This window comes from Ceratotherium simum, chromosome 25 (assembly GCF_057802395.1).
Source record: "Ceratotherium simum simum isolate JZ-2026a chromosome 25, ASM5780239v1, whole genome shotgun sequence".
NCBI lineage: Eukaryota > Metazoa > Chordata > Mammalia > Perissodactyla > Rhinocerotidae > Ceratotherium > Ceratotherium simum.
The window spans coordinates 8,955,043-8,982,615 of NC_141924.1; the positions used below are offsets into that span (position 1 = coordinate 8,955,043).

General features: G+C 45.7%; 3 protein-coding genes across 4 annotated transcripts in view; 1 reads left to right on the top strand and 2 right to left on the bottom strand.

The window, feature by feature from the left end:
• The window catches only part of MEI1 (meiotic double-stranded break formation protein 1), a 76,322-nt gene extending 74,841 nt beyond the window's left edge, over window positions 1-1,481 (bottom strand). The window contains exon 1 of the mRNA XM_004437916.3: window positions 1,311-1,481. Coding sequence (XP_004437973.1) covers window positions 1,311-1,481 — 171 coding nt within the window. The remainder of the gene's footprint in view (window positions 1-1,310) is intronic.
• A 4,821-nt stretch (window positions 1,482-6,302) lies between these two features.
• LOC101391766 (chromosome unknown C22orf46 homolog) lies at window positions 6,303-12,677 on the bottom strand. 2 transcript variants are annotated; one of them, XM_087448575.1, is made up of 3 exons: window positions 12,462-12,677; window positions 9,132-10,856; window positions 6,303-8,675 (listed from the first exon to the last, which is right to left on the bottom strand). In XM_087448575.1, the coding sequence occupies exons 1-3, from the start codon at window positions 12,675-12,677 to the stop codon at window positions 6,303-6,305; spliced, it is 4,314 nt and encodes a 1,437-aa protein (XP_087304701.1). The 2 variants fall into 2 exon arrangements, with proteins under 2 accessions (XP_087304701.1, XP_014648824.2); XM_014793338.2 differs by having other exon boundaries at window positions 6,303-10,856.
• Window positions 12,678-16,939: 4,262 nt separating this feature from the next.
• Window positions 16,940-25,413, top strand: SNU13 (small nuclear ribonucleoprotein 13). Its single transcript, XM_004437914.3, has 3 exons — window positions 16,940-17,047; window positions 23,184-23,304; window positions 24,163-25,413. Exons 1-3 carry the CDS (start codon window positions 17,045-17,047, stop codon window positions 24,423-24,425), a joined length of 387 nt encoding a protein of 128 aa, XP_004437971.1. The 5' UTR covers window positions 16,940-17,044; the 3' UTR covers window positions 24,426-25,413.
• Window positions 25,414-27,573: the final 2,160 nt, after the last annotated feature.

The window sequence follows — 27,573 nt, forward strand, 5'->3', positions numbered from 1 at the left end:
AGCTCAGCAAGTCTTCCCCAAGCAAAAAGAGGAAGATTGGCAACAGATGTTAGCTCAGGGCCAATCTTCCTCATCAAAAAAAAGATTAAAATGGTAAATTTTATGTTATATATATTTTGCACAACAAAAATAATTATATTAATATGTAATGGATTTACTATTATTTTTAAATGAATATTTTTAAATTTTGTTTTTATTTCTTTTCTTTTTTTTTTTTTTGTGAGGAAGATCAGCCCTGAGCTAACATCCATGCCAATCCTCCTCTTTTTGCTGAGGAAGACCGGCTCTGAGCTAACATCTATTGCCAATCCTCCTCCTTTTTTTTTTTCCCCCAAAGCCCCAGTAGATAGTTGTATGTCGTAGTTGCACATCCTTCTAGTTGCTGTATGTGGGACACAGCCGCTTGGCCGGAGAAGCAGTGTGCCGGCACGTGCCCAGTCTCCGAACCCAGGCCACCAGTAGCAGAGGGCGCGCACTTAACCGCTAAGCCACAGGGCTGGCCCTGTTCTTATTTCTAATACAGTCAATATCAGTGGACACAACCCACATAAGCAAAAGATCCTTGGGGTCCTCAATACTTTTTAAAAATGTAAAGGAATCCTGAGATGAACAACTTGAGAACCGCTGATCTAGCCCATCCCCCACACCCAGGCATAAATTTCCCTCCCAGGAATTTGAGAGAAAAGCGATCTCCCAAACTCTTCTTGGATGCCTCCATGGACAAAAAACCCACTGCAAAGGTGGTAGGCATTGAGGGAACAGGCAGCCCACGTTTCAGCCAGCTCTGCCTATCACAAGGGTCTTCTCCTTCACTTCACCCCACTTGTGCCTGGCTGTACCTCCCACCCCCGCAGCCCCCCTCCACCGACTCAGCGGGGACTAAAATGGGAGGAAGCCGGAACTAAAGCTAAATCCTGGAGAAAAAGAGGCTCAGCAAAGGGCAGGGCAGGTACAGGCAAGAGGGGAGGGAATGCGGGAATGCGTGCCGGTGAGTCTCCATGGGGTCCTCGGGGGCCCCAGATTTAGTGCGGACAGGAATAGGCCCATCTGAGGCAGGGGGAGGGGCAGGGGCTACTTTGGAAGGGGACACTCCGGCTCGCAGCAGGGCGGCCTGCGGGGTAAACTGAGGCTGAGGTGGTTTGGAAAAGAAGGCCGCTCTGGCCGGGCGGGGGGCAGGCCTGTTTAGGTGCTGGACTTAACGAGAAGGGGGAGCCCGGTTTAGTTTCGGGAAGGGGCGTCCGGTTCTACGGAGCTAGTCTGCCGAGGGGCGGCCCTGTTTGGTGAGGGAAATACCCAGGCCCAGTTCGCACCGACACGCTGGGCTCCGGCAGCAGCTCCAGCGCGCAGGCCAGGCAGAGGCGTGGGGGCACGGGCAGCAGCCAGCGCGGGTCGTGGCGGTAATGGGCCCTCTCGAAAAGCAGCGCCGCTTCTTCGTCCCCCCCCGGCCGCGGAGCGCCTGCCATCGCCTTCCTCACAGCCATCCCTCAACTCCCGCTTCACCGCGGTAGTACCTTTTCCCGCGCAGTTTCTGCGCAAGCGCACTTGAACGAGCCCTGCGTCCCGGGGGCGGAGGGGGAGGTAATGCGCCTGCGCAAACCGAGCACGCCGCAATTTCAGGCGAGCAGCGGCCCCTGCGGACGGGTGAGGGACGCAAGGACGCTGGAGAGTGTCCAATTAGACCCAAAGCGGTTTGCTCTTATAGTCCGCAGGAATTCGTTTTCACCACACCGAAAGTTAAAAAGTATTTAGAAAGAAGCTATCATTAGCCTTGAAAAAAGAAGGAAAGGAAACAATCTATTTCTACTATTAAAAATTTAATAAACGATCTCAGGGATTTTTATATAAAAGCTATTAGTATTATTATTTTAAATTTACGTGACACCTTTTTCTCAACAAAAATCTGACTTTCCCCTTAAAATATCCTCTCACAGAGGGCTGCACAGCACTTGAGACTTTGTGAGTGCACAAGGAACACTGAAGAAGAAAAAATAATTTATCGTTAAATATGTTAACAATAATAATCCCTCAATCTACAAGGATTTATTTAGCACCAAAGTGCCCAGCAACCAGTTAATGTTGAAGGAGGTAAGTTCAAGAGGTGTTTTCTACATTCAGAAGCAGTATGACTGAGTAGAAAAAATGCTTTCCATGGCAAAATAGTTTGGAAAACAATGGTTTATTATTTCATGGAGTATTATGGAGTAATTGAGAAAAGTAGATATTAACATGGAAAAATTCTCGTTAAAATGCTAAGTGTACAAAAGATGCAGAATTAGGTATACAAGTATATAAAATAAATAAGCAAACAAAAAACATTTATTCAACACAGCTTAAATACATTACAGCAGTAATACATGTTCAATGAAGAAAATAATATTTTGAAGATTTTATTTATTTATTTATTTATTTTTCCCCCCAAAGCCCCAGTAGATAGTTGTATATCATAGCTGCACATCCTTCTAGTTGCTGTATGTGGGACATGGCCTCAGCATGGCCGGAGAAGCGGTGCGTGGGTGCGCGCCCGGGATCTGAACCCCGGGCTGCCAGCAGTGGAGCACGCGCACTTAACCGCTAAGCCACGGGGCCGGCCCAAAGAAAATAATATTTTGATATATTTTCTTCCAGTCTTTTTCTATACATTTTTACAATAGCAACATACAAAGGTATGTAAACTGCTTTTCTCAGAGAAAAATATATCATGTACATCATCCGTATCATTAAATATTATTCTATATATTTTCAGAATGTCAACAAAGTATGTATTCTTTTTGACAGAATTTTGAGCCAGGAACTGTGCTAGGAGCTAGAGGATTCAAAGGTGAGCAATAGACAGCCCCTGTCCTCAAGGAACTAGAAGTCCAGTCAAGGAGACAGACAAGCAAATTATTATAATAGAGTATGTATTTATTAGGTATCTATTGCTGCCTAACAAATTACCCCATGCAATGGGTTGAATGATAACCCCCAAAAAGATATCTCCATGTCTGCTATGGACTGAATTGTGTCCCTCAAATTCAGGTATTGAAGCCCTAACCCCTAATGTGATCATATTTGGAGATAGGGCCTTTAGGAAATAATTGGGTTAAATGAGGTCATAAGGGTGGGGCTCTAATCCAATACTCTTGGTGGCCTTATAAGAAGAGAATAAGAGAAAGATCTCTCGACTCTCTCTCCATGTACATGCACCCAAGAAAGGCCATGTGAGAACATAGTGGGGTGACCATCTCCCAGCCAGGAAGAGAGCTCTCACCAGAAACCGAATCAGCCAGAACCTTGATCTTGGACTTCTAGCCTCCAGAACTGTGAGAAAATAAATTTCTGTTGTTTAAGCCCCCTAAGTCTATGGTATTTTGTTATAGCAGCCAGAGCAGACTAATATAACATCCTAATTCCCAGAACCTGTAAATGTTACCTTACTTGGAAAAAGAATCTTTGTAGTTGTAATTAAGTTAAGGATCTTGAGATGAGAAGATCATCCTAGAATATCCAGTGGGCCCTAAATCCAATGACAAGTGTCTTGAGAAGAGACAGATAGAGAAAAGGAGGAGGCAATGTGACCACAGAGGCAGAGATTGGAGTGATGGTGCCACAAGCCAACAAATGCCTGCAGCCACCAGAAGCTGGAAAAGACAAGGAACTGATTGCCCTGTAGAACCTTCAGAGGCAATGTAGCCTTGCTGACATCTTGATTTCAGACTTCTGACCTCCAGAACTATGAGAAAATAAATTTCAGTTGTTTTATGCCACCAGTTTGTGGTAATTCATTACAGTAGCCATAGAAAACTAATATGCCCCAACATTTAGCAGCTTAAAACAACAAATATTTATTATCTCATAGTTTCTGTGGATCAAGAATCCAGGCACAGCTTAGCTAGGTGACTCTGGCTCAAAGCCTCTCATGAGGTTGTAGTCATCTCAAGACTCACTAGGGCTGAAGGATCTGCTTCCAAGCTCACGCAGATGATTGGTGGCAGGATTCAGTTCCTTGAAGGCTGTTGGATTGAGGGTCTCACTTTATTGATGGCTGTTGTCCAGTGGCCTCCTCAGTTCCTTGCCACATGTGCCTTCCCATAGGGCAGTTCACAACATGGAGGGTGGCTTCCCTCAGGGAGCAAGCAAGAGAGTGAGTGTGCCCAAGATGGAAGCTACAGTCTTTGTAACCTAGTCTCAGAAGCGACTTTCCACCATTTCTGCTGTATCCTATTTGTTAGAAGCGACTCACTAGATCCAATCCACGCTCAAGGAGAGGAGAATACACAAGGGCATAAATACTAGGAGGCAGAGAGCATTGGGAGTCTTCTTAGAGGCTGCATACCACAGTGTAAGTGCTATGGTAGAGGTAGGCACGAATTGCTTTGGGAACACCCTACGGGCAGCAATGCATAGGAAGAAAAACATCAAAACATTAACTGGGGGGCCTGGCCCCATGGCCGAGTGGTTAAAGTTCCACGCACTCCGCTTCGGCAGCCCAGGTTTGCGGTTTCAGATCCCAGACGCAGACCTACTCCACTTACCAGTCATGCTGTGGCAGTGTCCCACATAGAAAAAAATAGAGGAAGATTGGCACAGGGCCGGCCCTGTGGCTTAGCGGTTAAGTGCGCGCCCTCTGCTACTGGTGGCCCGGGTTCGGATCCCGGGCACGCACCGGCGCACTGCTTCTCCAGCCAAGCAGCCATGTCCCACATACAGCAACTAGAAGGATGTGCAACTACGACATACAACTATCTACTGGGGCTTTGGGGAAAAAGAGGAGGAGGATTGGCAATAGATGTTGGCTCAGGGCCGGTCTTCCTCAGCAAAAGGAGGAGGATTAGCATGGATGTTAGCTCAGGGCTGATCTTCCTCACAAAAAAAAAAAAAAAAAAGATTGGCACAGATGTTAGCTCAGGGAAAATCTTTCTCAGAGGGAAAAAAAAATTAACTGGGTGAAGGGATTATGGATTATTTTTTCTTTTCTGAATTTTCTAAACTCTCTTTAATGAGCATGTATGGGTTTTACAATGAATTAAAAAATAGTAACACTAAATGAAAGGGAAGAAAGGAAGGGAGAAAGGAAAGAACGGTGGAAGGATAAAGGAGAAAACTGAATTAAATTCCCAGCTCCAGCACTCACCGATTTAGGCTCTGTGAATCTGTTTCCACCTGCTGAAGCTGTCTACAGAAATATCATAAGACATAATGCCCTTTGGCTCAGAAGTTTCAGACTTGATTAAAACAAATAATTAGCTCCTGGATGTCCCACAGGTGGGCCAGGCCAAGCAACAAGTAATTATGGTTGCAGTGCTTGAGAATTGGAGACGTGGGGATTGTTTTTCCATGAAGTCTGTTTATCGGCAGCAGAATCCCAGCAGGACAGATGCCCAGTGATCAGCTCCCTTCCTAGTGACCAAAATTACCTGAATAATAGTGTCCGGTGTAGAGCACCGCCTCTCCCCCCAAGCAGCTGAGGCTGTCTGAGCGTCCTACCTCAATGAGAATTAGCTTGGAACAGGGCAGGACTGATCAATGACAGAAAACTCAATAGATCCTACTGTGAGGAGCTGGGGAGGGGAAGTATTTAGGAGATGACATCGAGCTGACTGACATTGCTCAAACCTTCAAAACCATAGAGTAGAACTGGCTTCTACCCACCCATGAAGTACCCCAAACTCCAAAGGGGCCACTCAGAAAACATGTGCCAGGTCTGGCCTGGTGGCGTAGTGGTTAAGCACACACGCTCCACTTCGGTGGCCCGGGGTTCACAGGTTTGGATCCCGGGCGCAGACCGGTGCACCACTTGTGCCGTGGCAGCATCCCATATAAAGTAGGGGAAGATGGGCACGGACGTTAGCCCAGGGCCAATCTTCCTCAGCAAAAAAAGAGGAGGATTGGCATTGGATGTTAGCTCAGGGCTAATCTTCTTCACCAAAAAAAGAAAAGAAAAGAAAAGAAAACATGGGGCCGGCCCCGTGGCGTAGCAGTTAAGTGCGTGCGCTCTGCTGCTGGCGGCCTGGGTTCAGATCCCAGGCGCGCACCAATGCACTGCTTGTCAGGCCATGCTGTGGCAGCGTCCCATATAAAGTGGAGGAAGATGGGCATGGAAGTTAGCCCGGAGCCAGTCTTCCTCAGCAAAAAGAGGAGGATTGGCATGGATGTTAGCTCAGGGCTGATCTTCCTCATACACAAACACAAAAAAGAAAACATGTGCCAAAGAAATCAGAACCCCATGGGGCCCAAATAACCAATTTTATTAGAGACTTTGAGGGTGAGCAGGCCACTCTCACACCTTCTCTGATGTGTTCTGAGGACTCGGCACCTGTGGCCTACTTTCTAAAGCCATGTTGGAGCAGAAAACACCTCAAATGCTTCATATAACCAAACTTTTTGGGGGCTGGTGGATTTTGTGGGGCCCCGTGTGGGTCCTCAGTTTCCCCTTGACCCTGGGGGCTCTCTGTCTTGGGAAGAGTGGCCCCAGCACAGCAGTGACCTGGTGGCTGAAGTTCCCTCTTCAAAGAAGCGTGGACTCCAATGCTGTCCTCCCTTGCATGCGGATCACCCACTTTGGGAAGCAGGGTAGGATCAGGATCCCTCAGGCTCAGTTTGGGGGCTGAGTGCCGGGGATTCGCCAGGTGTGGGGACCAGGATATCTTGTTCAAAAGGGTCATGCTCAGCCTCGCTACAGCAGAGTGGAGACTCCCTTTGAAGCTAGAGGTGTCTGTGGAACAGGAGGAAGACTGCTGCCCAGCCCCTCTGCCCTCCGCAGGCTCCAAGCTTCCTCTTCTCCAGTGAGTGGGCTGCTGACGTTTGAGTCTGAGGGGCTTAGAGGCCTCATGGGATGTGTGCTCCTTCTTCCAGAGGTCGTGGCCTACCCTGGAGTATGAGGTCCTCACTCTGCTTGGAGCCCTCTCTGCCATCTGGGAGACCCCTGGCCTGACCATTTTCCTGCTTCTGCTGTTCTCACTGGAAGGCTCTCGGACCCTTTCTCGGCCACACAAACTCTTAGATTCTGCTGCAGGCCTGGGGTTCCTGGGAGCAGGGAGCTTGGCCCTAGGAGGAGCCTCTTCCTGGACATCCTGTTGTTCTGTGGGGCCCCTTGGTGGCCTGACTCTCCTGGGCTTTTCAGGATGGATGGAAATGCCCATTGGCTCTGACCTGTGTGATCCACACTTCTCCAGAACTCTGGCCTGTGTAGGAAGTTTTGAGCTTTTTCTTTCTGGGGACCAATCCCTCTGGGACCTCTCTGAGGACTTAAAGCCTGGCCTGGAGCCCTGGGCCTCACAATGCCTTTCCTGCTGCGCTTGGAGCTTACGGGCTCTGTATAATCCAGGGAGCCTCACCTCAGCAAGGGGCAGCGGGCATGGTTCTAAGAAGTTAAAGAGCACATAGGACTCCAGGATCTGCTGGGGAAGGCCCCACTTCAGGTGTGCAATCTTCCGCCGCATGAGGGACTCCAGAAGCAGTTGTTGGCTCTTCTTGAGGACTGGCCACTTGGGCAGGACAGTGAGGGCAGTGGGATCACCCACCAGAGCTGTGGCAGCTTGGGGAGCATGGCTACAAGAGAGAGAGGGGCAGGCAGAGGGTAGGCCCAGGGGAGTAGCCAGAGACTGTGGATTCTGGAGCTGCCGAGTCAGGCTGGAGGCCTTCCCTGGATCCCCCCCTTTGTCCCTTTGTCGGCTTCTCTGGGGTTTAGGTTGGGCCTGCTGGGAAGCTGGACTGACCCTCGTTCTGTGCTTCCTGGTAGGAGCCATCCTTTGGCTGGCCAAATACTCTCCCTCACCACTGGCAAGCTGGAAGAGTTCACCCTGGTCGGGGAGAGGCTTTATCTCAGGACAGGGAGCAGAGGCCACTACCTGTTCTTGTTCCGTGGCCCCATATCTGGAGCCAGTGAGGGCTGGGGGCCCTTCACCCTCTGAACAGTCAATTCGGAGATTACCTTTAGCAGCATTCTTTCCTCTGACCTGGTCCTTGTTTCCTCCACTAGGAACTTGAGGTCCGTCAGCATCCTCAGCTCTGCACTTTCTCTGGCTCCCTACATCCCGGATTTCTGCGGCATCCTCATCTCCACCCTTGTTCTGGTTTTCTTGCCCTTGTATCTGGATCTCTCCATCAATTTCACTTCTTAACTGTCCCTGGTAATCTCCCCCAGGAGGCTGGGTCTCTGTAACATCGTCACCTGTGGTCCCTCTTAGGTTTCTCTTCCCTCGTATTTGAATTTCTGCACCATTCTCACCTCCAATCTGCTCCTGGTTCTTCCACTCTGATAAACAGGTCTTTTCATTAACTTCACTTTTCAATAGTCTCTGGATCTTTCTACCATCCTTGCTTCTAATCTCTCTCTGGTTTCTCTTCTCCAATGTCTGATTTTCTGCATCATTCTCTCCTCTAGTCTGCTCCCAATTCCTCTTCCCTGGTGAATGGCTCTCTCCCATTGCACTATCTAATTGTCCCTGGTTCTCTCTGTTAGGTCTCTGGATCTCTACACCCTCCTCACCTCCAGCTTCTCTCTGGTTTCTCTTCTCTAGTGCCTGCATTTCTGTTCCAGTCTCACCTCCCATCTGGTCCTGGTTCTTCGGCTCTGATAAATTGGTCTTTCTATCAATATCACTTCTTAATTGACTTTGGTTTTCTTCCCCAGGTACCCAGGTCTCAGTATCATCTTCATCTTCAGCTTCTCTCTGGCTTCTCTTCTCTGGTGCCTGAATTTCTGCAACATTCTTACCACCAACCTGCTCTGCTTCCTTCCACTCTGCTGAATGAGTTTCTCCATCAATTTTACTTGTTAATTCTCCCCAGTTCTGTGCCTCAGATGCCTGGGCATTTGCACCATCCTTGCCTCTAATGTGTTCCTGATTCTTCCACTTTGGTGTGTGAATCTTCGCATTAATTTCACTTCTTAACTGACCCTGGTTTTCCTCCGCAAGTTCCTGGATCTCTTTACCATCTTCACCTTTAACTCCTCTCAGGTTTCTTTTCACTGGTGCCTGAATGTCTGTACTATTCTCATCTCCAAACTGCTCCTGGGTCCTCCTCCCTGGTGGATGGGTCTCTACAGGGGTTTCATCTCTTAATTGTCCCTGGCTCTCTGCCTGGGGTGCCAGGGTATTTGTACCATCCTCATCTCCGTGCTTCCTCTGGTCTCTCTTCTCTGGTGCCTGAATTTCTGTCCTGTGTTCACCTTCAATCTGGTCCTGATTCCCCCAACATGGTATCTCGAATTGTCTGTCAATTTCACTTGCTACTGGTCTCTTGTCTTCCCACCATGGTGCCTGGATCACCACCCAATCCTCTTCTCTTATCTCCCTGAGGTTCTTCCGTCTGGATATCTGGGTTTCCCCCACATCCTCACCTCTTCTCAGGCCTTGATTTCCCCACCCCACCCGAAGTTCATGTTTTAGTTGTTTCTGGATCTCTCCTCTAGATGCTTGGATCTTCCCAGCTTTCTCACTTCTACCTTGATCCTGCTGCTCCCACCCTGGTGTCTGGATCTCTGTAACATTCTCACTTCCAATGCATTCCTGTTTTCCCCACCCCAGGACCTGGGTCTCTATGCCATCCTCTTTTTTTACTTCTCCCAGGTTCTCCCTCTCAGGTATCTGGGATTGCACAACAGTCTTACCTCCATCCTGGTCCTTGTTTCTCCTCTCTTCTCCCTGAATTTCTGTACCAGTATCGCCTCTAAGCTGGTCTTGTTTTCCCCACTCTGGCACCTGGGTCTCCTCACCATTCTCACTTCCAGTCTGGTCCTGCTTCCCCAATCCTTGGGCCTGGATCTCTCCTTCATCCTCCCCTCTGGCTTCTCTCTTGTTCTTCTCAAATGCCCGGGTCTCTACAGCATCTTCGTTTCTACTCCCACCCTGGTTCTCCCACTCTGGTGTTTGGGTCTCTGCATCAATTTTGCATCTTAACTGTTCCCGGTTCTCTCCTCTATGTGCTCGGGTTTCAGGAGGATTCTCACCTCCAGCTTCCCTCTGGTTTCTTTTCCCTAGTTCCTGAATGTGGGCTCTATTCTCAACTCCCACCTGGTCCTGGTTCTCCCACCCTGGTGTCAGGATCTCTCCATGAGCTTTTCTTATTACTAGTCTCTGGCTTTCCTGCTCCAGGACCTTAGTCTCTGCATTGTCCTCCATCCCAAAGTTTATTGGGAGTTGTCTTCCAGATGCCTGAATTTCCCAAGCATTCTCCCCTCTGTTCTCTCTCTGGTTCACCCACCCTGGAGCCTGGATCTCTCTACTATCCTCTCTTCCTAGTGTCTGGGTTTCCCTCCCTGGTACCCAGGCCTCTTGTGGGCAGCCCCAGGACTTCCAGATGGGCATTCCCACTTGTTGATTAGAAGGAACAGGCAGGAACTCTCTGGAACAGAACTGCAGCCTCTGAGCTGAAGGAAGGTTTGGGAGAGTGGTGATTAAAGTCATGGAGGCAGGGTGGGATCTCATGCTGACAACATGCTCCAGTGGCACCAGTGCTTCCTGGGAGTGGACAAGCAGCTGCTCCATCCTCTGGTACATGTCCAGGGCCAGGGGCAGTGGCTTGCAAATCAAGTGAGTCTGGTCATCGCTGAGACACCAGGGTACCTGCCATGCTTCCCAAGAACTGTCTTGAGGAAACATAAAGGTGCTTGAAAAGGAGGTGGTGCAAAAGATGGGCTCAGAAGGGGTGTAGAAATCCCAAGGTGAGTCCTGACATAGGTGTTGCCAAGAGAGCAGGTATTTGGCCCATGACTCCTGGAGGCTCCTCTGGTATTCCCATCTCTTCTTTTGTGCCCATTGTTGCACATGAGCATCCAGGCCCCTGAACTTTCCAGGACTGAAGAATTCAGGAGTCAGCCCAAAACAAGTGTCATGTCTCCTGGAGGGCACTGCCCACTTCTGTGGTGGCACCTGCAGGTGAGAACAGAGAAGCAAAATCCTTGCACACACATTGTCTCATAGATCAGAATTATAATCCCCATTATCCATCCAGATGAGGATGCTGGGGCCCAGGAAAGGGGGAGTCACTTTCCTCAGGACAAATAGTATTCATTCATTCAAGAAAGATAAAAGAGTTTATTGTTCTAGGTGCTGAGGGTACCAGCATAAACAAGATAGACAAAGTCCTTGTTAGGGACTATCTTCTAGACACAGAAGACACAATAACCAAGTATACAACATAATGCTAGGTGTTAAAAGTGTTTCTTAAGGAAATAAAAGCAGAGTGGGGATGGAGTTATCTCTTTTGGACAGATTGGTAAGAGAAGGCCTCTCAGAGGAGGTGACATTTGACTGGAGACCTGAATGAAATGAGGGGAAAACCAAGTGACATCTGAAGAAAGAGCACTGTAGGCAGAGGAGACATTAGTGCAAAGGCCCTGAGGCTGGAACAAAGTCATGTGTACAAGAACAGCAGGAGGCCCATGTGGACAGAATGGAATGAGTGACGAGGAGAGCGCTGGGAGATGGGGTCAGAGAGAAATGCAGGACAGGGCCGGCCCCGTGGCTTAGCGGTTAAGTGCGTGCGCTCCGCTGCTGGCGGCCCAGGTTCGGATCCCAGGTGCGCACTGATGCACCGCTTCTCTGGCCATGCTGAGGCCGTGTCCCACATACAGCAACTAGAAGGATGTGCAACTATGACATACAACTCTCTACTGGGGCTTTGGGGGAAAAATAAATAAATAAAATTTTTAAAAAATTTAAAAAAAAAAAAGAAAGAAATGCAGGACAGATCATTCGGGGCCTTGGAATCGTGGTTAGGAGTTGGATTTTATTCTGAGTTTGATGGGGAGCATATCCATAAGAGCCATTGGAGGGTTTTGAGCAGCAAAGTGCTATGATCTGTTTTTAAAAGTTTGTTCTGGCTCACAAGCATAATGTTAGGCTTAAACCAGGTGCACAACAATAGTTACCACATGATTCCCTGGAAGGAAAACTAGTCTATGCTATTAGAAATCAGCATTGTTGTGACTGCAAGCTTCTGGGCTGCTGGTCATGGTCTGTTTTTCAGTCTGGGTGCTGCACATGGATGTGTTCAGTTTATGAAAATTCATTGATCTATACACTTATAATCTGTGTATGTATATTATTCTTGGATTAAATTTTTTTTTAAAGAGAGAGAAAGAAGAAGGTCATTCTGTTGGCTGCATGGAGCGCTGACTGTGGTTGGGTGAGAGAGGCAACAGGAGCCAGGCAGAGGCAACGCTCACAGTCCAGGTGAGACATGAGGGCAGCTTTGCCCAGGGGTGTGTGGTGAGGTTGCGAGAAGTGATCAGATTTGAGATATGGTATGCAAGTGGCGCCCAGAGGACTTGTAGATGGATTGAATGTGTGGAGTGAGGGAGAAAGGAGTCCAGGGTGACTCCTGAGTTTGGGGCCTGATGATGCTTTCCCTGACCAGTCTGAGTTCTCCAAGGTAGTTCATCTCTTGTACACAAGGCATAGAACAGGGTCCTCATAATAAATGACTGAAATAGTCATGGTGCTGAAGGAAGGAGGTATGTGGGATCCCCTCACCTTGATGACCTTTTTCATGTTGAGGTGAGTCCTGGTGGCCTGGTGCCAATAGTGCCGGACCTGCCAGATCAGAAAGAGGCAAAGGATGAGCAGGTTGCCGCAGCACCGAGGGTCCCTGCAGCTGCGATCCTCAGAGAGCAGGTCCTGCACTGGCTCCCACTCAGGGCCCTGGAATGGCCCCACCACAGCACAGGCGCCCAGCAGTGGCAGCAACATGACAAAGCTGAGGGCAGGCAGGTGGTGTTAGGGAGTTGGAGGGCAGGACTGGTATGGCTGACCCAGCGAATTTGGGGCGGGGTAGTTCCTGCCTCATAGCACCTCTGTCACTGATGTCACCTCACAAAGGAGCCTGATGACCCACCTCAGCTCCAGCTGCTGAACCTGGCAGCAAGGCTGGCTAGCATACTTTTGGGGCAGGTAAGTACAGTGTTGGGGAACTGCCCAAAAGGAATTAAGAGGATCAAGAACTTGTTTTAAACATCCTTGCCCTCTGGAGTGAAGAGATTAAGTTCCACCCATGTATGATGGGGTGATGTAACCTGCAGTCTGCTTGATTTCTTTCTTCCTATCAGATATTTTCATCCATTTTTCCATCTGTCTATAGAATATCAAACATTTAATGAACAACTGTATTGAACATGTGTATTCCTGTTTGACCACCCAGCATTCCTTCCTCTGTGCTCACAGTATCCTGATTTTCTGTCGGGGAATTACTTTTCACATCTCAGGATCAGTGTTGGTTGGAGAATAAATGCTATCCTGAAGACTGTCTTTCACCTAAAGGTTATATTCAAAATATTGAATAACAGAGCAGGCAGAGACATCAGCCATTCAGAATGGGCCAGGCCTTAACCCTTTAATAGCTGAGTTGTAGATGGTCCCAGGCATCCCAGGAGAGGGGCATCACCTATTTACCAACTAGTTGGGAAGTATTTCCCTATTTTAAGAACCCAATATGCCACATGATGAATCCTGGATGAATGTCACCCCAGCTTATACCTGATACTCTCTCACACACGCAGGACAGCCAAGGAGTGGTGGTATGACCTAAGTTTGGCCAGCTGGGCTCTCTCTGCCAGGGCTCTAAATATCAAGAACAAAGATTCAGGCTCTAAATATCAAGAACAAAGATTCCTTTGGAATAGGAAGCTGGTGAGAAAAAGAAAAACAGCCCATGGCAGCTAGGAACTGGCCTGGCTCTATCAGTTGATGTTGCTAGGAGCTAGCCTGACACTCATAGCTAGGCCTGGTGTTCTCCTGTTGAAAATAAACAATTTGACAGAACATCAGCATCAGACAAAGACATTCTAACTGTGAAAATCAGGACAAAAACAAGATCACTCCTTAATCTTGTCTGAACATAGACAAAAACAAACATTATCAAAACCACAAAAATCACCAAACAGGGGCTGGCCCAATGGTGTAGTGGTTAAGTTCGCGTCCTCTGCCTCAGTGGCCCAGGGTTCGCAGATTCAGATCTCGGGTGCGGACCTACACACACCCTGTTCATCAAGCCATGCTGTGCTGGCATCCCACATACAAAATAGAGGAAGACTGGCACAGATGTTAGCTCAGGGCCAATCTTCCTCACCAAAAAAATAAATAAAAATAACCAAACACCCCCTTATCCTGGCTAATATGAGTGACTACTATTTCTTTATCAATTATAGCTTTAGCCTTACTTCATTCCTTCCACCTTGTAGATAAGATTTATTAAGATGTCCAATCATAGAATTACTCACACTTCCTGACAGCATCTAATCCAGAGCAAACCCCACTTCCTTGAACCTTCCCCAAAATCACCTAACACAAGCTCAAATCCTATAGCAAATCCTTTCTAACACCTTCTTATTGAGAAGCCCCAAAGCTCCCCACAGTGTGCATTCTGACTTATTGCAATGAGTGATAACACTATAGATGCACTCCTAGTGGTTTTGGGCTGGAGGACATTGACAGTGGAGTAAGACTGTAGGGCCCATCCTGCTCTCACAAACAGCTCCTCTTGAATCTCTGGGCTCCACCACAAAGTCTTTTCCCAAATTCCTTTTTGGTTTCTTGCCACCAAAGATCCCTAAGTGAAACAAGCACTTCCTTTGGGCCAGGCATAGTGCCAGAAGATAGGTATCCAAAGTCCAAGGCAGCTACAAGCTTTGCTCTCATAGAGCTCTCAGTGTGGTTGCGAATGTGGACACTGAATAAAGATAAGATTGATGAGTGCTACAAAGGGCAGGTACAGGGGGCTTGTGTGTCCATCCCACAGGAGCAGTTACCTGGTCTGGGTGATCAGGGAGGCTTCATTGAAGAAATGATGAACAGGAGTTAGCTAAGCAAAACAATGGAGCAAGTCACTCCCAACAAAGGGTGATGGATGGGGTTGGAGAGATTGGAGTGTGCTCAGGGTAGAAAAAGGAGGTGGGTGGGGCTGTAATATGGGGTGGGGTGGGGAGTACTGGTGGAGAGTGCCTAGTAAGCCATGGCAAGAATTTAGGATTTTAAGTGCAGAAGTGTGACAAAAGACCAATTTCTAAGACAAATTGATCCTGAGCATATGTCAATATTTATTAACTTACTAGCAAGGGAAACAGCAAGACATAAAAGGGTAGGCTAGTTTGAGAGAAAATGGCAATTTAGTTATTACATAGTTGGGAAACATGATTAATTAGGTAAAGTGTACGGTCTCATTACTCATGGTCACAAAAACATCAAGCCCCTATCAGTCATTACTGAGGAGAGCTGGGATACGATGGTCCAAGATGCCACGAAGGCCAAATAACAATCAGAAATTGTTATAGAGGACACATCTATGACTAAATTGGAATAATAAGGTTTCATTCCCCAACAGTGGTGGCTGATAGGTCCAGTTAATATGGAAACATGGGGCTGGCCCTGTGGCCTAGTGGTTAAGTTCACATGCTCGAGTTCACTGGTTCCAATCCTGGGCAAGGACCTACACACCGCTCATAAAGCCATGCTGAGGCGGCGTTCCACACAGAGCAACTAAAAGGACATACAACTATGACATATAACTATCTAATGGGGGCTTTGGGAATAAAAAAGGAAAAGAGGAAGAAGATTGGCAACAGATGTTAGCTCAGGGCCAATCTTCCTCAAAAACAAACAAATAAACAAACAAATATATATATGGAAACATGAAACAGGATCCAAGAAAGGTGAGGAGGAGAGTTCAAATCACAGGTTCTACTCTTAAACAGGAGCCATCAGTGGGCATTTCTTAATTTGGAGGCAAACTTTTTTCTTTGACCAATCATTTCAGATTTGCATGAGGTAAAATATGAAGGGGGATAGGGGGTTTCATGTAACAAATGTTCAGTCCTGGATCCAGTTCAAATCCATCCTGTTGCCCAGTGCCACAACTCATCTCAGGCAGAGCAACCAGATGTGGTGGAAGTAATCCAAGCCAATAGTCAAAAATCCCAGGGTCCAGTTCTGGTTCTGCCACTGCCTCACTCTGTGATCCTGGGCAAGCAGCTTCCTTTCTCTGGGCCTCAGTAACTGTAACATGAAGGGGTTGCACTGCATGATTCCTAAAGGTCCTATCAGGTCTCTCCTTCTAAGTTTCTTTTTTTTTTTTTTTTATAATTTTATTTATTTATTTTTTTCCCCCCAAAGCCCCAGTAGATAGTTGTATGTCATAGCTGCACATCCTTCTAGCTGCTGTATGTGGGACGCGGCCTCAGCATGGCCGGAGAAGGGTGCGTCGGTGTGCGCCCAGGATCCGAATCCTGGCCGCCAGCAGCGGAGAACGCACACTTAACCGCCAAGCCACAGGGCCGGCCCTCTCCTTCTAAATTTCTAAAGGAATTAACTGGAACTAGCCCATAATGGTCTAGTTTGGGCTAGATCCAAATGGTCCCAAGATGTGCCTGGCATCATGTTGAAGAGAGATGACTAAGGGCCATAAGGATCAGGGAGGACCTCTTAGAGGTAGTGAGGCATGAGTCCAGCCTTAAGTAATAGAGATTTAGAGTACATAGGGAAAAGAGCAGTATGCTAGCCAGAAGAAAATGGGTGTCCTATGACATCTGCAAACTCAACCTGACAGAAACTCAACCCCCACCCCCAAACCTGCTCTTCTTCCTGAATTCCCTACTCAATGAAGTCCATTTCCGGTGGACTCCACTCCCCACCAGAAATTTTAACAGGGATATCTGAATATGAAGAAGATTTAGGATTACTTATCACCTCCATACCTTTCCGTCAAAAAGATGGTTCTGAAAGCACAAGAATGTGCTCAAAGATAAACTGGCAATGGAATGAGGACATCACTAAAACCTTTTGTTTTGGTGTTATTTTTTGAATGTTTAATTCATTGTTTCTGCCAATAATTTATGGTAGAATGATAATAAAAACAGCAAAAATTGCTCCCTAGCCCAGAACTGAAGCACTGCCTTCGCGGGTGCCCCTTTGGGAGTTTAAGTCGGCTAGGTCGCGGTGACGTCACTTCCGCTTCCTGCCGCGCGCCGCCATTTCCATTCCTTCGGTGCGACTTTCCCGGCGAGCCGAGCGCTCCTCTTCTGACGTCGGCTGCGCTCCGAGGGTGGCGAGACCGCGGAACCGCAGCCATGGTGAGTACGTGCTGTTGGCCGAAGGGCCGGGAAGCGGGAGACTCGGGGTCCCGTTCACTCACTAGCCTGTCGGGGGCTAGAACGTGCGCGGTCTCATCCGCCCGGCTCGGGGTTAGAGCTCCGGCAGCCGCGGAGTCCCAGCCGCCCGGCCCAGAGTTAGAACTCGAGCAGCCGCGGGTCCCAACAGCCCGGCCCGAGGTTAGAACTCCGGAAGCCTCAGGGTCCCAACTGCTGTGATCGAGGGACTTTGCAGCAGTCTCTGCGCGTGGCCGAAGGCCTCGGTGAGTGGATGGAGCATGGGCGGGCCTGGGAGAGAGAAATCAACCCACGTGAGAGAGAGTAGAAGATTAGGTGTGAAAACTTGGCTCCATCTTTTTTATTTTTCTTTTTTGGGGTCGCTAGAGGATGATATGGACCCCTGGATTCGGATCAACCTCCGCTAGCCCACCTCCCCATTGCTGATGTTTAGGAGAAGGAGATCTCCATGGCTCTGCGCCTAGTGCTCGCCGCGAGTTACACGTGCCAGGGACTTAAAGGAGCCTTTGGCGTTTGGGGGCTCTGGGGAATGTGGAGTGACCCCGAACCCTGGCCTGGAGTGCAGGAAAGGCTCCTCCTGCGAGGCGGTAGTCTCAGAAAGCAGAGGTCCTGGTAGCACCACGTGCGGCACCTCTAAACTCTTGGTGGTCTCCAACTTTCAGTGAAATCGTGTAGCCTGGTTGCTAGTTTTCGTTGGCACTTGGTAAGGAGGGAAGAGTTTGCAAACCACTTCCACTTCCATAATGAGGTTTAATTCTTCCAACGGAACTTGGATCCCTGCGGGTATCTTTCCCCCTTTTCACTCCCTTAGTCCCCACCCATTTTGAAGCTAGTGGCTGAGTGTAGAACTTGAAGCTTCTAGACCGGTGCTCATCTTACGCAGTTCCAAGAAAAGTTTTGGAATCGGATGGTCTCGGGCGGCACTTAAGAGAACTTTCCCTCAACTGTAAAATGGAGTTAACAATGCATGAGGATGTTGTGAGATTAAATTAAATGAGATAATGCATGTTAAACACTCGTTCTAATACTAGGTTGGGAGTTAGTGAGCACGCACTATTTGTTATATCAACACCTTGCAGGTCTGGGCTGTCTGGTGTACAGGGAGACCAAACTGATCAAGCTAGGGATGAAAGTTAGCTAGCCGTATAATTTCATTCATTCACTCACTCATTTAATTAACCCTTGAAAAAATTAAAAGGTGAATAAATGCATACTAAGCAAATTTCAGTTGCTATTTATAAGCTAGGTAGTTTGTTTTTAAAGTTGAGCCCATCTTTTGTTGTTATTGTTGACTGATATTAAAACAATAAGGTGATTCCTCCTTGATTGTTGTTCGGGCTCCTAAAGTCTTCCCTTTTTATGCATTTGATTGTTTATTGATAGTTGAGAATCCTAAATTCCAGAGATGAGTTATTGGAACTACAATGGAAATAGTGACATTTTTAAAAGTGTATTTTTGAGGAATGATTGGAATTAGTGTTGTTGGGTCCTTTATTGTTTAGGAGGAGGGTGGTAGTGTTGATGAGCATTAGATTTTCATAAGGATATGTGTTGTGATTTCTCAGGTAGCCACCAAAAGAATAAAGATGTATAACTTTAAACCAGTAGAGGGAAAAATAGTGAAAAAAATAATAAACCCAAAGGAAGGAAAGAAAGAAAAAGAAACAGAACAGTTAGGACAGATAGAAGGCACAAATGAAGGAAGAGGAAGATCTGAACCCAGTATACCAATACTTAAATAAATATAGAAAGGGACTAAGTGCTGCAGTTAAAAGACAGATTGAAGTAAAAAAAATGGAAAATACATGCCAATTTAAAAGGTGTGGTGCAGCCTATATAAACATCAGAAAGAAATAGGTTTTAAGGCAAAAGGCATTCGTAAAGATAGAGAGTGGCTAAAAAAAAAACGTATGAATAAAATGAAAATGACATAATTACAAGAAGAAATAGACAGTGGCTGGCCCCATGGTGTAGCGTCTTAAGTTCGCCGCTTTGGCGGTCTGAGGTTCACAGATTCAGATCCCGGCGTGGACCTACACCACTTATCAGCTGTGCTGTGGTGGTGACCCACATACAACATAGAGGAAGACTGGCACAGATGTTAGCTCAGGGCTAATCTTCCTCAGAAAAAAAAAAAGAAGAAGAAGAAGAAATAGACAAATATGCAATTATATAGCATTTAAGTATATAATTGATAGATTATGAAGCCAAAACATCAGTTTGGAAATAGAGGATTTGAACAATACTATAAATAAATAAACTTGATCTCGTGGTTATAGTGAATCTAGTGAATACTGTGAATACTGCACCCAATAGCTGTAGAGGGCACTTTTCAACATTTATGAACATTGGACACCTACTGGGTCATAATGCAAGTTCAACAAATTTTAAAAGATTAATAGTAATATGGACCATGTTCTTCCAACCAAAATGCAAATAAGTTAGAAATCAGTACAACGTGTTTGGAAAGAAGATATAAAGCACTTACAAATAAATAAATTATAATGGAAATTTGAAAACAGAACTGAAAAATAATGAAAATACCACATACCAGAGCTTGTAGGATACACCTAAGTATTACTTGGAACCTAGAATGCTTATGTTGGGGGGAAAGGGACTAAAAAGGCAGGAAAAGAACAAAAGGACAAAATAACACCAAAGAAAGTAGACAGAACCGAAAAAACAAAAGCAGAAATTACTGAAATAGAAAATAGATCCTACTGTGATAGAATAGACAAAATCAGAAGATTTTCTTTGAAAAGTCCCCTCCCGTGAGATTAATGAAGAAAATAAGCAAAAAGATATAAATGAGTAACAAACATGAAGGAGACATAATCTGCAGACATTAAAAAGAAAGGATATTATGAATAATTTGATACCTATAAATATAGAAAATTAGATGAAATGAATAAATGCCTGAAAAAATGAAATCTATCAACCAATTCAAGTAGAAATAGAAAAACTGAATAATAAACTAAGTTAAAATTTTTTAACATTAAAAAAACTCTAAACCTAGTTTTTAAAATAGCTTTATTGAGATAGTTTATATACCATAAAGTTCACCTGTTTAAAGTGTACAATTCAGTGGGTTTTTTTACATATTTACAGAGTTGCATAACCATTGCTATAGAATTTTAGAGCATTTTTATCATCCCCCAAAGAAACCTAATATCCATTAGCTAATAGATATAAAATAAAATAAGAAAATCTTAAGCTGGTTTTATCTCAGGAATGCAAATTTGGTTTAACATTAGAAAAAATTGTTTAGGGGCCAGCCTCGTGGCTTCGCCGTTAAGTGCTCGCGCTCCGCTACTGGCAGCCCGGGTTCGGATCCCGGGCGCGCACCTATGCACTGCTTCTCCGGCCATGCTGAGGCCGCGTCCCTTAGATGTATTAATTTAATACATCTAAGTTGTCTGTAAAAGTGGTCAGCTCATAGCAAGCACTCAAAAAATTTTAAGAACTTTTTTCTCCTTCTGTTTTTTTTCTTTTTCTTTATACAGCAACTAGAAGGATGTGCAACTATGACATACAACTATCTACTGGGGCTTTGGGGGGAAAGAAAAAGGAGAAGGATTGGCAATAGATGTTAGCTCAGAGCCGGTCTTCCTCAGCAAAAAGAGGAGGATTAGCACGGATGTTAGCTCTGGGCTGATCTTCCTCACCAAAAAAAAAAAAAGAAAGAAAGAAAAATTGTTTAAAAAAAATCAGAGGAGAAAAGCCTTACTCATCTGACTCAGTACAAAAAATCTGATAGAATTCACCACCAATTCATTTATAAAAGAAGAAATTCTTAGTACACTAGGAAATAAAGTGAATTTTCTTAACCTGAAGTATCTAGGAGTAAATCTAAAAGATTAAACCTTTTGGAGAAATTGTAAAGCTTTATTTATTTATTTATTTATTTCATTTTTTTTTTTTTCCCCCCAAAGCACCAGTAGATAGTTGTATGTCATAGTTGCACATCCTTCTAGTTGCTGTATGTGGGACGCGGCCTCAGCATGGCCAGAGAAGCACTGCGTCGGTGCGCACCCGGGATCCAAGTCCGGGCCCCCAGCAGTGGAGTGCATGCACCCAACCACTAAGCCACGGGGCCGGCCGAGTAAAGCTTTATTTAAAAGCACTAAATTAAGTATATTTGTTTAAATAGATTGACAGATTCTGTATTCTGTTTTACCTGAATGGAGATTACATTAAATCTAGAAATCAGCAGGTTTTTTTTTTTTTTTGTGGACCTTGAAAAGCTGATTCTAGAATGTATAGAGAAGAGCAGACAGATAATGAGACCTTTCTTCCCCACTTCTTCAGGGGACTCCTCCAGCTCTCATCTAATTCCTCACCACCCTGGGACCATAACAGATTCACCCATTGCGATGTGATGTGTTAGGGACCAGGCGTCTTGGTGCAATCTGGCTCATGATGTCACTTTCGCTGACATCACTCTATGTCATTCCTGCTCCTCTGGGGGTGTGTCATTTCTGTGTCCTTGTGGTATCAGGCAGGAGACCACCAAGGCAGATGCAATGGTAAGTGTTCCCGCCCGGTCGTCACCCACGGGTCACCGCCTGGAACCGCGGTGCCACCTCCAAACCCAGGGTTAGACGGACCACCGCTGGTGAACCACTGGGTGCACGCAATGGTAGCGGGAGGCTGCAACCAGATTATACATACAACATAAATATATACTTACGTATAAGTATATATTTGTAAAAAGAATCACACAGAAAACAAATGAGAAATTAATGAAAATGGTTCAACTCCAGAGGTGGGAATGAGGTGGAAGAAATGGAATAGGTGAGATCCCACCCAGTTCGTTCCCTGCATGAGTTATTGTGAGGCAAATCCTAGTGACATCACATTTTATCCACAGGCATTACAGTATGTATCTATAAAATAAGGATTTTTAACAAGTGCAGTGCCACTATATTACCCCCAAATTTAATAATTCCTTAATATCAGATATCTCGTATTGGAATCAAAGGCTTGATCAGATTTTCTTTTCTCCCCAAGACTACTTGATCATAGATGTTTTGATCTTTAAGAGGGGTGATGATCACGTGGTATCTTTTGTGATGTTGGTAGCTGTTAATCAATGTCTGGATTAATTAACTGATTAATATGGGTTGTAAAGTGGTGATACTTAATTGTATCATTCCTTTATTACGTGGAATAATGATACAAGAGAAACTTCTCATCTACTGTTTCGTTACCTAGTGATACTGTCTGTATAGGAAAGGCAGGATAACTGCTTTACTGTTTACCAGTTTTCAAAACACTGTTGGTTCACTAGCATAGCTGTGACTTTGGAACCATGTAGATGTTTTATATATTTGAAAAGTCAAATTTTTTTAAAGCAACCTGAATACAAAAGAACCCTAATTGTATATTGAATTGATAACCACAAGGAAAAAATTAATTTGAATAACTTTTGAATATAGTACTCTGACTGGATGGCTTTAGTTGGGTATATTCCAAGAACAAAAAGAAATTTTGACCTTGGTGAGTTTGTTATTGGTAGAGGTAGTATTGGTATAGCAGTTCTGAAACCATTTTGTGTGTATTGTAGAATTGAATACATAAGAAAATATTTTGACGTTTTGAAAACCAGGATTCTTACTGAGTACAGTAGAGAATGATTTGAATATTAAATGGAGAATCGAGAGAGAGAACTTTGTGCTACATTTCTATAAATTATACCTTAATTTTGATTCATTAAGTTTTTTGGGTGGAGTGTGGAAATTCAGATTAAGATCACCCCCATGTGACTCAAATGGGTACTGAGCCATAGGAGCCCATTATAACCCATTTGCTGTAATATTACTAAGCATTAGGCTGAAGAGAAGCAAATAAAAGTACATAAGCTTTAGTATATATTATTGAACTATGAATTGCTAACTTTTTTTTTAATCCTAATATTATATTTCAGTTTTTCCAAGTTGAGATGGGCAGGCCAGTGTCAGTTATCAGATGTGTGTGTTTGGGGGTGGGGAAGCAGGGAGGCTGACCATTGTGTCTGTCAATGTTGGTTAAAGTATTTTGCAACTTGTCTGGAACAACTTCTGGTTCAGTTTGACTGATGCTTTGATTTCCCTCCACATAGACTGAGGCTGATGTAAATCCGAAGGCCTACCCCCTTGCGGATGCCCACCTCACCAAGAAACTATTGGATCTTGTTCAGCAGTCATGTAACTACAAGCAGCTTCGGAAAGGAGCCAATGAGGGTAAGGCAGCCAGAGAGTGCTCTGGGGAGAGTGTTAAAGGCACTTTCTCTGTCTTGGGTCTCTGGTCTAGATTTCTAATATGGAAAGAGGGCTGGATACTATTAATTGGGACCAATGAGAGGACTTAGAGCAGCATTTTGGCATTAGATGCTAAAGGTTAATAGACTAAGAATCTTTTTAGATCCACCAATTGTTAACATTTGCCACATTTACCTTCTAATGAGAATGAGAGCCAGGATTTGAACTTGGGCAGTGTGGCTCTAGGGTTTGTGCTCTTCTGTCCAGCATGAATGTAGTACTCCAGCGTTAATGCAGAATGTGGTCCATGGGCTAGTGCTCGGCCACAGAGATTAGCAATTAGGACTAAGCATTTGAACAATGCTGTGGGGTGTTGAACTTGCTAGGTGAGTTGCGTGTCGTGTGCGCTTTCCAGAAGTATTGAGCATGGCAGATTGGGATGGTTAAACCCTGATCCTTGATCACAGAGTTTGAGAAGTGCTGCCCTGCACTGCTTCATCATGGCGGAGCTTGTGTGAGAGTTGTTTCCGTCAGCCAGGCAAGAGATGGTGGTGACTTGGACAAGTGTGATAGCAGAGGAGAGGAAAGAAGTGGTCTGATTCAGGATGTATTCTGACAAAATGGATGGGTTTGATGTAGGGTTTGAGGAGACTAATTGGTATTTGAATCCCTTATCACTTCCCAAGGCTGCTACAGGACACACAGAATTGCTTGTGTGGGGCCTGGGAATTTTGCCCAGTTATCTTGCACCTGTGTTTCTTTTCCTTGAAAATTGCTTTGTTGTACCTTCCCTGCCCAAACCCTACATCACCCGTTGGCCTCATGTCCTTCTCTCCACAGCCACCAAAACCCTCAACAGAGGCATCTCTGAGTTCATTGTGATGGCTGCAGACGCCGAGCCCCTGGAGATCATCCTGCACCTTCCGCTGCTATGTGAAGACAAGAACGTGCCCTACGTGTTTGTGCGCTCCAAGCAGGCCCTGGGGCGGGCCTGTGGGGTCTCCAGGCCTGTCATTGCCTGTTCTGTCACCATCAAAGAAGGCTCACAGCTGAAGCAGCAGATCCAGTCAATTCAGCAGTCCATTGAAAGGCTCTTAGTCTAAACTGGTGGTCTCTGCCTCACTCTCCTGGCTGAGTCCTCCCCTAAAGGTTGTGTGTCATATTGTCTGTGTTAGCATGTAGTATTTCCAGTTACCTTCTATTGTTATAAAATATTGTAGTACTAAATCTGGTTTTTGCATTTTTGTATTATTTTTGTTTGGATTTACAGGTCGTCCGTCATCCACATCCGCCCCACCCCGCCCCAAATCTCCCCTTCTACTCTCTCTCTGCCACCTTACCCTCCCTTTTGAAAAATGAACTAATGCCCAGAACAGGGTGAAGCAGAGTGGTGATACCATTCAAAGGCAGAGAAGAGCCAGGATGGAGATCTGGTTCCAGCTTCCAGGCACTAACTTTCTACTGTGTGCCAGCATGATGGAAGTAAACACCATCTGCTTTGTATCCCTTGTGGCTGGCATAGAGAATCATTCCACACATGTTTGATGATCGAGGGGTTTCCTTTGCTCTCTAGGGGACTGTATATCATTTGGGAGGGAGTATGTATTCTGTGAGGTTGTTGGGTGTATGTCCAAGTGTAATTTGCTAATGTAGCTCTGCTGTTTGCTTTTGATAATACGGTATATTTCCCCCCCAACTTCCAACCCTGTCCCTCAGGGTGGCAGGGCAGCAGCATACCAAAGAGATGTGCTGCAGAATTCCAGAGGCGCCCTGGGCAAGTGAGACATGGGGCACTTGGCCTAAGTCTTGAAGGCGTCTAGAGTGGGAAGAGAAAAGAGGTCACTTGGTGCTGGAATGATTCTGGGCAAATCATGGAGACCCGACTAGAAGCTGAAATGATGGAATCCAAGGAAACATCCTCTCTGGTGAATGGAGATTTCTTCAGTGGACCCTTGGTACCAGCTCTGAGAGCCCTACCCATTTCCTGCCACGATGTGGGTCAGATGTATGTAGTCTTTGTTACAAATGAAGGACAGTGCTCATGTGTCATTCTTGAGAGCATACTAATAAAGAAATATATTCATATTTCAATTTAAAGAAACAGTGTGTTTCTTGTTAAGTATTCAGCTAATACTTGAATGAAGAACTGCTTAGCGTTATTAGAATGGTTACAGCCTCTCAAACTTTTCACCAGGAATCGGGAAAAGCCATCACCTCCCAGCAGATGATTTCTGGTAGTTCAAAATGTCTTGTACAGACTTAATCGTTGAGGTGTTGCTATCACTCTAGAACGGAGTTTCTCAACCTCAGCACTATTGACATTGTGGGCTGGATAATTCTTTGTGGTAGGGGGCTGCCCTCTGTGTTATAGAATGTTTAGCCGCATCCCTGGCCTTCACCCACTAGATGTCAGTAGCAATCTTTCTCCCTCCCCCCAGACGTTGCCGTATGTTCCCTGGTGGCAGAGTCATCCCTAGTTGACACTCGTTGCAGAATTAGGGCTTCTAGTAGCCCTCAGCATGTGCTAGACAGTGGGGAGGTTTGGTATTGGTGGCTGAAGCCACTGCCACCTCATCTACCTTGTCTACTTTTTATCTAAGGGTAAGGACCATGAGAACCTGATACCTGAGCTTGAGAAATTTTCTTCCAAATAAATGGGTACCATAATGGTCAAACTAATGAGCATAGATTATATTTCATTTCCTATTGGCTGGCTTGGGCCAGTGTACCAACTCCAGCAGGAAGCATAGCTAAAAAAGCTGGAAGCCACCCTGTCTGCTAAGGCCTGTTCTGTGCCTACTGGGCTAGTCAGTTCCCCCAGCTTGCTCCAGTGTTTACACAGCCCCTCTCCAAGCCGTTTTATATTGGTGGGTGGTGGAGTTTGAAGTAGTAGTTAACTTTCTTCTTTGTACTTTGTTTTGTCAGATATGTATCTTTATAATCATTATTTATTTATTTATTTATTTGTGAGGAGATCAGCCCTGTGCTAACATCTTCCTCCACTTTATATGGGACGCCACCACAGCACGGGTTTCCAAGCCGTGCATCGGTGCGCGCCCGAGATCCGAACCTGGGCCCCCAGCAGCGGAGCGTGTGCACTTAACCGCTTGCGCCACCAGGCTGGCCCCGTATAATCATACTCTAAAAGACAAATAATTTTGGGGCAAAGGGAGATCAAGACATCCAGCCTCCACCTAAATGGAAACTGGGGCTTATTCACTAGAGCCTTAAGAAGTGGAGTGGGGCAGGGGCTCCTGGGATCTCATCCCCAATGTGCAGTCTACTCCAGTGTAAGCTCAGTCCCCACAGATACGTCATAAGCCTTTAAAGGGCAGAGCATCAATTTGAAATCACCTGAAAAAACTCTCCCATGGCTCTTCTCCCTGCTCCTAATGGTCTCCTGTCTGTCCTGTGTCTGCCTCTCCACCGTGTTCTATCTTTGCTCAGTGTTTCACACTTGGTTTCTTGAACATTCCAAACCTGTTTCTTTCTCAGATTCTTTGTACTTGGTATTCCTTTACTGCCCTGGCGGCTTTCTCCTCATGCTAGTCTTAATTCAAATATCACTTCTTTAGGGCCTTTCCTAGCCATCCCATCTCATGTTTCCTTCTTCCCCTAGCAATGTAACATTCTGTTTTTTAACTTGTCCTTAACTAATATCTGAGATTGTTTTCTGATGATTGCCCTCAATAAAGAGCAGGAACTTGTGTGACGCCCCAACACCCATAGCGGTGCCCTAACACAGATGCTCTGAAAGTGTAGAATGAATAATTCCTAAAGCCTAGACATGCAAGCAAGAAGGAAATCTAGTAATTTCCATCCAGCCACCTATGAAGCAGGTTGCAAAATTTTGCGTATAAGCATTTTATGTTGGAGAGAGAATCCAATGGCTTTCATCAGGTCTCAAAGGGTCTTCTGACCCCAAACAAACACTGGTTAGGAACTGTTTTAGAATAAGTTTCCTGAAACTGTTTTCCCAAGAGAATCGATTAAGGAATATTTTTACATTTACAATAATGACCTTGTTAAAGAGATTATTCATTTGTAGTATTGTTAAGTCCTCAACAATGCATTTCCATTATCTTTAATCCCAAACTGATGTGATGGGGAAGGGAGGGAGAGGAGCTTGGTGTAGGCGCTTAGTATCCCTGGGTCCCTTTTCTCAATGTCAGCTAAGTTACATTCTGAAAATTCAGATATATGCCTCTGGCTTTAGCAGATATATCTGCTCACGGTGGGGGGCAGAGGTTG

Excerpts from the sequence above, each read along its gene's own strand:
- SNU13 (XM_004437914.3), top strand. Across the intron at positions 23,305-24,162 it reads TCGGAAAGGAGCCAATGAGG|CCACCAAAACCCTCAACAGA; the intron begins GTAAGGCAGCCA and ends TTCTCTCCACAG.
- LOC101391766 (XM_014793338.2), bottom strand. The coding sequence starts at position 12,677 with ATGTTGCTGCCACTGCTGGGCGCCTGTGCTGTGGTGGGGCCATTCCAG. Across the intron at positions 10,857-12,461 it reads ACATGAAAAAGGTCATCAAG|GTGCCACCACAGAAGTGGGC; the intron begins GTGAGGGGATCC and ends TCTCACCTGCAG.